The 8,849-nt window shown below is 39.3% G+C and overlaps 2 protein-coding genes across 6 annotated transcripts; one reads left to right on the top strand and one right to left on the bottom strand.

Moving 5' to 3' along the window:
• Positions 1–788: 788 nt before the first annotated feature.
• Positions 789–7,536, bottom strand: LOC106649401 (enoyl-CoA delta isomerase 2, mitochondrial). 5 transcript variants are annotated; one of them, XM_023462206.1, is made up of 7 exons: positions 7,451–7,536; positions 6,587–6,719; positions 6,327–6,499; positions 1,675–1,795; positions 1,488–1,577; positions 1,284–1,424; positions 789–1,211 (listed from the first exon to the last, which is right to left on the bottom strand). In XM_023462206.1, exons 2-7 carry the CDS (start codon positions 6,674–6,676, stop codon positions 1,056–1,058), a joined length of 771 nt encoding a protein of 256 aa, XP_023317974.1. In that variant the 5' UTR covers positions 6,677–6,719; positions 7,451–7,536; the 3' UTR covers positions 789–1,055. The 5 variants fall into 5 exon arrangements, with proteins under 5 accessions (XP_023317974.1, XP_014222267.1, XP_014222268.1 ...); XM_014366781.2 differs by having other exon boundaries at positions 6,587–6,716; positions 7,451–7,533; XM_014366782.2 differs by lacking the exon at positions 7,451–7,536 and adding an exon at positions 6,845–7,186 and having other exon boundaries at positions 6,587–6,716.
• Positions 3,406–4,559, top strand: LOC111694353. Its single transcript, XM_023462207.1, has 2 exons — positions 3,406–4,019; positions 4,117–4,559. The coding sequence occupies exons 1-2, from the start codon at positions 3,458–3,460 to the stop codon at positions 4,200–4,202; spliced, it is 648 nt and encodes a 215-aa protein (XP_023317975.1). The 5' UTR covers positions 3,406–3,457; the 3' UTR covers positions 4,203–4,559.
• Positions 7,537–8,849: the final 1,313 nt, after the last annotated feature.

The following is an 8,849-nucleotide window of genomic DNA, read 5'->3' as shown; positions in this document are numbered from 1 at the left end:
CATATAATGCGTTTTTCGAAAAATCTAAGGTCACCATCGGAAAGAGCATGTAAAAATCTTTCAAAATACATGTGTCGATTATTTTTTCAAGGTCACTAGTAGTTTTACCAGCGAATTAGAAAAGTTTTGATCGGTGGATAATGGAGCGCGCGTTTTGCCTGCACTAATTATTTTTCCTCGGAACACAAATGCTTATAAAAAAATTACCTATTAAAATTTCGATTGTTCACGCATTTTTTTAGCTTCCTAGGACCTTCAAGAACAATACCCAATGTTCAAAGTATGCGTCCAACGAAAAAAAATTGTTCCGTTTTTAGTCGAAAAATTCGAAACTAAATTCCGGAATTGCTCATATACTTCTACTGATAAGTATGACGTCACGGTCGCTCGCACAGCCTCGAGCGCTTTCGGCGCGTTTTCGGCCGTTTGAAAAGTTGTATTTTTTGAAACGATAAATTTATAAGTAAAAACGCAATGACAAATTAAAAAAAAAAGATTCATCGATAATTCATATATGTTAATTTCAAAAATATCATTACTTTTTTTCATGCAAATACCCTATTCTATCTACAAGTGAAAATTCTAGAGATTGTCAATTTAGTCTTAAAAAAAAAACCAAAACAACAAATTACTATTAATTAACTTCTTTTGTTGGCAGCATTTCAAGCAACCAATCAGCTCAGAGCTATTACAAGTAAGAGAAACAGATCTTTATTTAATTAACTAGAGCGATGATTTAAATGAAAACTTGTGTTATTTGCAGGATTTAATGTTAAGTAAAGTAAATTCTTTAATCAAGTTTATTAAAAAAAAAAATTCAGTAGAAAAATAAATTGTTGTTAACTTTACAATATACATGAGATCAACACTCACCCAGTATTAATAGGTAATACATATTATATTTTGTTAATCTATGAAGTCTAGAGTTTAAAAGTTCAAATATAAGTGACCTGTAGCAGTATTAAATACTGTAAAAATCGTACAAATAATATTACAGTACTTTTGACATTAATTCAACAATTCATAATGACCTATAAATTACATCTCAAACTTATTTACAATTTACTCTTTTTCATCATGAAATTAGCCATTCTTTCTAAGAATTGCGGTGACATGTATATTTTTTTCAAAACTTCTAATTCTTTTCTATTGACCTTCATGAGTATATCTTTGTTCCAATGGCTAATCAATTGCTTCGTTGCGACTATACTCTAAAATTATAAGTCTCGTGCAATTATCGAAATAAATATTCGTTCAAGTTGATGCAATTTTCAAATGCTTACCTCTGGAGAGAGGGTGGAAATTTTTCTCAAATGCTCCCAAATTTCATCGACGGCGTCTTTTTTGTAAACGCGACTGACTAGTCCAACGTCCGCGGCTTCTTTGGCGCTCAGGGGTACACCAAAGTACAGCATTTCCGCGGCCTACGGGAACACGCGTGAATGTACAAAGAATGTTTAGAAGAAGACGAAGAAAAAAGCGCGTACCTTGGAGGGCCCCATGATTCTCGGGAACGTGTAAGTGGAGCATCCCTCTGCACTGAGTCCCAATTTGCTGAACGGCGTCGAAATGTATACCTTTGATAAATATGTATATGTGACAAATTTAAAAATATCGCACTCGTGTTTTTTAAATGCAAAACGATAAAGATAAGATCAGTGAAATCGTATTTACCGTTTCGGCCGCGTAAACGATATCGAAAAGAGCCAAGGTCGTGGCCATAATCCCAATGGCCGGGCCGTTCACGACTGCGATCAAAAGTTTCGGGTAATTGATCAGAGTGTCGACGAAATTTCTGTTTTGATAAAAAAACAAAGAATAAATAGCCATCGAATCGATCATCGGTCAATCATCGCGGGGGGAATCTCAAAGCAAAACAAAAAGGGGGCAGAAAGAAAACATATATAGTTTATCATCATTACCACCGCATATAATATATATAATATATATATCATGTATATATATGAGCAATTCTTTAAATAAAACGCATTTTTGGAGGTAGAATCGCGGCAAATTTTTTTTTCAACCTACGCGGATACGGACCCTCGGGAAATGTTTTTGGGGGTCCTAGGAGCATGTAACCACGTAGGAACCATTGAAATTTCAATAGTGCTTACTTTTACAGCTACTTTTGTGATTTAGAGGACGAAAAATTATGTTTTCTGGTAAACGCGGCTAGTTACTCAATTTCTAAGTCACTGAAAAAGTATGAAAACTCATTTAAAGATAATAACTGGCTTCTAGGTTCGATAGGAAATTTTCTCAGCTTTCCAATGGTGGTATCAAATTTTCCGATACGTCACACATTCCCCGAAAAAATCGCCATCAAACGTGCTAAGCTGAATATCTCGAAAAACTCGGTACGGAAAAAATGATCTTTAAGGTTTATTTTCGATTTTTCCTGTTGAAAATAAGATTTTTCAAAAAATCTGACTGCACAGTTGAGAAAATTTTCTATCGAAATCATATATTCATTTATTAATTAATTAATTGATTAATAAATACAGTGAAATATCTCTATAGTGGACACTCTGAATAGCCTTTAGACTTCCCAATAGACTTCCCAATAGTGGACAATTTTAGAACGATGAAATATTCCTATGAACTCTTTATGTAACTCCTATTCCAAATAGCGGACATTCTCAATAGCGGACGTGGACACTTATTTTCAGGTATTAACGGACAGTTTCTCCTCTAATTGTTCGAATTTTTAACAATAACATGCGAGAAAATTGCGTATTGCTGCATTTTTAATGCATTGATTGTCCGAAATCGTTAGTGACTTTACATTTTTTGACATTTTATTACATTTTACAATTTAATTTGATAGTTTTAATATCTTTGTTTACTCTTTCTCGAACAATTTTTTCCGTCGGGGATTAAAAAAAAAAATATAGTCAAAAATGTTCTTCTTTTTTCATATTTCCCCGCTTCGTATTCTTCCGAATAGCGGACACTTCCCAATAGCGGACAGTTTTCCAGGTTTTATGGGTGTCCACTATAGAGAGATTTCACTGTATATGATTTCCATAGATTAATTAATTAGATTTAATACCTAATATAATACATGCCTAAAGATTTAAACAAATTATAATCCACGCAAATCAATAATTTAATTGATATACTTACAAAACATTCAAAATCAAGAAAAGTTAAAATTTCAAATGTTTCTGTCTCGTCATGAACCTCTGTCTCTCTTGTTCTGCGCAATCGCGTACGAGTGAACGTTCAGCGAGTTTTAAGTGGCCTCTGCGCATAGCTTATATAGCTTGGACCTCGTGTTTTTTTACTCTCTTCATAGATCAAAGTGCATGTCTACAGACAGTACAAAATACAACGTCGCAGTGCGAGCAGCAAAGTCCCATCCACTATAGCGAGTGATTATTTAACAAAAAAGTATATATACTTTTTAAATAATCAGTGTTTGTGTGTCGTGTGTTGGTGTTCGAAATATACAATGTCTTCGTCAAATAGCGAGAGGTACACAGGTGAAGGCGAGGCAGTCGACAAATACGTGGAGCATCCAAAATTAGAAAAATTAAAGAGGTTACGGGAATCTTGCCATTGGAAGTTTGAAAACCATGGATACCAATTTCTCAATGAATTAAAATTATTAATAAGAGATTGGAGGGAACAACTTCCAAATCTGCACGATATTTTCACAAAGCAAGAGATAGATTGGATTCTCATGGCGAGCATCAAGTGGTCTAGTCGGAGTGAGGAAATCGTCGAGTTCGTCGCACGTGGCGGCTACAAAGACGAACCCGACTTAAGCAAAGACGGTAAGCCACTGCTGCATCGCACCACACCAGTACACCAGATAGACGAATGCAACTCGAGGACTTCGAAAAGCGTAGTGTTGAGAAAATTATTTGAAATATACGACAAATTCCACTTAAATTATACCGACGAGTTGGGCTACACGCACTTCCACGTGGCCTGCAAGTATGGCCTCCACGACGTGGCGGAGAAATTCCTCGAATTCGGCCAGGATCCCAATTGCCTCATACCAGAAACAGGTAATTCGATGCTGTACTTTGTTGCAGCTGCGAATTCGGGGTATTCTATAGAAGCGACTATTTTAACTCTCCTGAAATATGGCGCGATCCGAGCCAGGCCAACAAGGACGGACGGACTACTTTGCACGGCATCTGTCAAAGTCGCAACCATGCTACTCACTCCGTGATCTCGATGCTACTTGAGAGCGTGGGAGAAGTCCAACGGCCGGCGCTGATCAACGCCCAAGATAAAGGAGGTGACACCCCATTGCATTTGGTTCTGAAAAACGGCAATAAAGTACGGAATGTCCGAGAGCTGCTGAGAAGAGGCGCCGATCCGTGTTTGGCCAATGCGGAAGGACAGACGCCTCTGCACGTCATTTGTCAGAGAGACGATAATCGGGACTTGTTAGAGCAATTCTTCCAGTTCATCGGCGAGATCGAGAAGACGGTGCAAATCGATGCCCAGGACAATAAGGGCAACACACCGTTGCACTTGGCTATTTTGTGTGCAGATGCGGAGATGATCCTATCGCTGCTGAGACAAGGCCCCAATCTGAGGTTGGCTAATGCGGAAGGACTGACATCTCTGCATCTCATTGCCACGAGAGACGTCAGCGGCGACATGATCAGGATCTTTTTAAGTATAAACGCAGAAAGGCAGCGGACGGTGCAGATCGACGCCCGGGACAATTTGGGCCGAACAGCGCTGGAATGGGCCGTGGCGAGTTGTTTGCCGATGGCCGTCAAGAGTCTACTTGATTGTGGTGCCGATGTATCCGGCTTCGTTTTCCCAACCCCGAGTGACTCCGATGACTACGAAGACATCGATTCTGGTATATTACTTGGCGATCTGCATGAAGCTGATCTCGATAACTATAATCGTGTCAGGGATTATTCTCTAACTAAACTGAGTGTGGCGACTGGCTTGCTGGCCATCGTCGAACTGCTCCAGAAGAGAGGCTACGAACTGAACCGAGACGACGCCCTGAAGCTCATGGGATATTTCGACAGGTATGGATTGTACGAAGGTACGGATTTTTCAACGAGTAAGGATGCCGATGATTTGGCCGATTCAATATTCGACGAGATGGCGGAAAATCGCACGTATATGGACGACTACAAGTTCGCAAGCTCGTACGCATTGCCGGATCTTTCCTCCGAGTCTATGGAGGCTTGTTCTTTGCGCCTGTGCGAGAAAATATCGATAATATTTTTCCGCGATTTGGCCATGGGTCCTTTTAGCGAATTGATACATAACCTACTGTCGATAGAGTGCTGTGGAATGATCATGGAGGAGCTGAATAACAAGGATTTGTTTAACATTTGTCTGGCGGCTGCGGGTCGAAGCTCGCGACAATAATCACGTTTGCAATCATTTTTTCTATGTACGATGTTGCTTTATCAAATAAATGAATATATTTTAAAAAATGAGGTTCAATTTTTCCATTGATAATCACTAAGATCATAATTTTCTTCTCATCGACTCTTCTATCTAGCTATATCATATCATCAATAATGAATTTTGGAAAAAACATTTTAATAATGGAAGCAGAATCCATTAGTTTTGGCTAAACTAAAAACATAAAGTTTCCCTTTTACCTGCTGTCGCTATAGGTGCCCTGGCTATAGCAGTCGACAGATTTTTCAAGTTTAAAAAAAGGATGCAAAAATCGGACAGCATCGCCAAATAAGATCATTTACGCCAGTATAGAAGTTTCACGTCAGAACAAATGTAAGAAAAATCACTCGTTGTCGAGGCCCTAAAACGTCACTGCACAGCGCATACGTCGCGAGTCGTGTTTTGGTCTTTTTTATAAATCCTTCCTCAATTTTCTCACGATGCAGTCAGATTTTTCGAAAAATCTCATTTTCAACAGGAAAAATCAAAAATAAACCTTAAAGATCACTTTTTCCGTACCGAGTTTTTCGAGATATTTAGCTTGGCACGTTAGATGGCGATTTTCTCGGTGAATGTGCGACTTATCGGAAAATCTGATACCACCATTGGAAAGCTGAGAAAATTTTCTATCGAACCTAGAAGCCAGTTATTATCTTTAAATGAGTTTTCATACTTTTTCAGTGACTTAGAAATTGAGTAACTAGCCGCGTTTACCAGAAAACATAATTTTTCGTCCTCTAAATCACAAAAGTAGCTATAAAAGTAAGCACTATTGAAATTTCAATGGTTCCTACGTGGTTACATGCTCCTAGGACCCCAAAAACATTTCCCGGGGGGTCTGTATCCGCGTAGGTTGAAAAAAAAATTTGCCGCGATTCTACCTCAAAAAATGCGTTTTATTTAAAGAATTGCTCATATACGCTTACTGGATAATCAGAGTCGCCGCGTCCACATCGGTGGCGGACTCGTCGGCCGCCGTCAAGTTGCTAACGAAATCATTTCCACTGCTGTAGAAGTCGCCCGTGCCGGTTATCGCGAGACACGTGACCTCGCGATTTTTCGCTGATTCATCGAGTATTTTTATCATTTCTCGGTACATCTGTTAAACAAAAATAAATAAAACAGTAAAAGCGAGAATTACAATAGCGATGATATACAAAAAAAAAAGGCGCGATGTTGGTCTCACCGGTCCGTTAATGGCATTGCGCTTGCGAGGCCTGTCGATAACGATCCTCTGAATCGATCCCTCGATACTCGTCGCGATGTATTGGCTCATTTTGCGTCTCCGCGTCGGTCTGCTGATGCTGCTGCTGCTGCTGCATCGAGTAGTGCATGCGAAAATAAAACGAGAGTGAGGGGAAAAAAAAATTCGGGAAAATCGCAGAGCGCGTATAGTCGTATTTATTAATAATAACAACAATCAACACGAATGGCTAGCTCGTACGTACGAATCGGCACGTAGTCCACTTGTTGTATATCGCCGGCACACACCAGTATATGAATGCAACGAGTGGCAGCGGCGGCGGCTCTCTTTTTCGCAGACGAGTGTGCAGTACACACACAAGGCGTGTTATATGTATTTTTTTAATCGTCTTGGCGCAATGTGGATATAGTAGTACGTACGTACGTCCGCGCGCGCGCGCACAATGTGTGGTTAATAATAAAATAATACACAATAATCATCAATAATAATAATTGCGCTGCTGCTGCTGCTGCGAGCGAGATGATAGGCAGAGGCACTGGAGCGTCATAGGAGCTCTTCTTCTTTATTATTACTTATTCTTTAGACTCGCCGGCGCTGCACTGACAGCGCAGCGGAACAGATCGTGCCAGTGCGTGGCAGCAGCAGGCTGAAAACGTCGTCCGCTGCGCGAAGCGGGGCTCTCTCTCTCTCTCTCTCACTCACTCGCTCAATGAGGCGAGGCGAGGGAATTTGTGGATTAAGTAATGATATGTATGGGAGGAGGGGAAAGAGGTAGAGTACTCATATGCTTTTGCCACTGAGTTCGTTGAAATAAAAAATAAAAAATCGACTATTGCAAATAATTACCTATTATAATAAACAGGAGTGCACCCAAGACGAAGCTGCGAGTGCGTCAGCTGCGATCAGCTGACACGACTTGTCACGCACGGAAAGGTCCAGCTCTGCGAAGCTAGCACTAATTTTTAATTATTTGTAATGTTATAAATATGGTTCGATGGGGGACGAAAACCTTGTCCCAATGACGCAGGGTAAAAAACTGCTCCCCTTTTGGTTTATCGTTAATAGCCGATAAACTATTAGCGCTAGTAGCAGTTTCACCTTCGTTTTATTTCGTTTTTAGTTGTTCGATTTTGATACTTCTTTCTTCATTTAAATCATCGTAAACTGCTCCTACTATACTAGGTTTGAAAAGTATAACGTTAATTCATTAAAATAATGGAGAAATCATTTTTCAATGTTAAATAGATGGGAGACGAAACGCGTCGTTGCGCTCATTATAGCGTCACGTAGAGCTTTAAAACTCGGTTTGTTTGGCAAATCAGTTGATCGATTCGTGACCGTCACCGACGACTGTGAAAACGACCTGTATGAGAGCCTCTTTCATTTCAGCCTCGTTACAAGCGATACAGTTCAGTAGTTCCTAAGTAAATGCTAGATGGCCAGTACGAAACAATAGGCAGCGTCTTTGCGTGGGACATTGATCATCTCGTATAACGTTTCTCTTTATCAAGCGCAAGTACCACTAAAATCAGTAAGAGATCCAACAGAGTGCTTATAGTGTTCAAAACTTGCCACCGTGAAACTTGATTTCGTTACGTCTCAAAATGTCAAGCACGATAAAGTCTTATATTTGATTTGATTATTTAATTTGTTTATTATTGGGACCGTGGGGTAAACCCCATACGGCCCCGAGGTAGATTGATACAGATAGTAAGAATTAAAATTGACATAAAAATAATAATAGCAACTTTTAGCAGATGGGTACAAGATACAACAATTAAATGTATATGGGTCAGATTCAGAATTTTTCAAATAAACCTGCGGGCGAGGTTCACGGATTTTCCTGAAATTTTGGTATGTTATAGTACATGATAAAAAAGTGACAAAACCAACATTTTGGACCCCCTCCCCCCTCCTACCCCCCTCCTTCCCTATAGGCGTCTATTTTCTATCTATATTTTTTCTGAAAGCCTGAAGCTATTAAGAAATCTGAAAAAATTCATGAAGGTACTTTTCAACCATCCGAACAATCTTGAATTGTTTCAGATTTTTCGAGTGCTTCGGGCCTTCAGAAAAAATCATTGAAAATTTAAATTATTTTATTTTCGGTAAAATGGTTCGATGTACCAGACCGGAGTATTTTTTTCTGAATTCTGACATCAAAAAACGATTCCTTGAATTTTTTCAGAATTTTTCATTCATGTCCATTCAGCCTAGAGCTGAAAAACCGCTTTTTTTCACGAAA

This window comes from Trichogramma pretiosum, unplaced genomic scaffold (genome assembly GCF_000599845.2).
Source record: "Trichogramma pretiosum strain Unisexual culture from Peru unplaced genomic scaffold, Tpre_2.0 scaffold9, whole genome shotgun sequence".
Classification (NCBI taxonomy): domain Eukaryota; kingdom Metazoa; phylum Arthropoda; class Insecta; order Hymenoptera; family Trichogrammatidae; genus Trichogramma; species Trichogramma pretiosum.
This window is presented reverse-complemented; position numbering and strand designations above follow the sequence as displayed.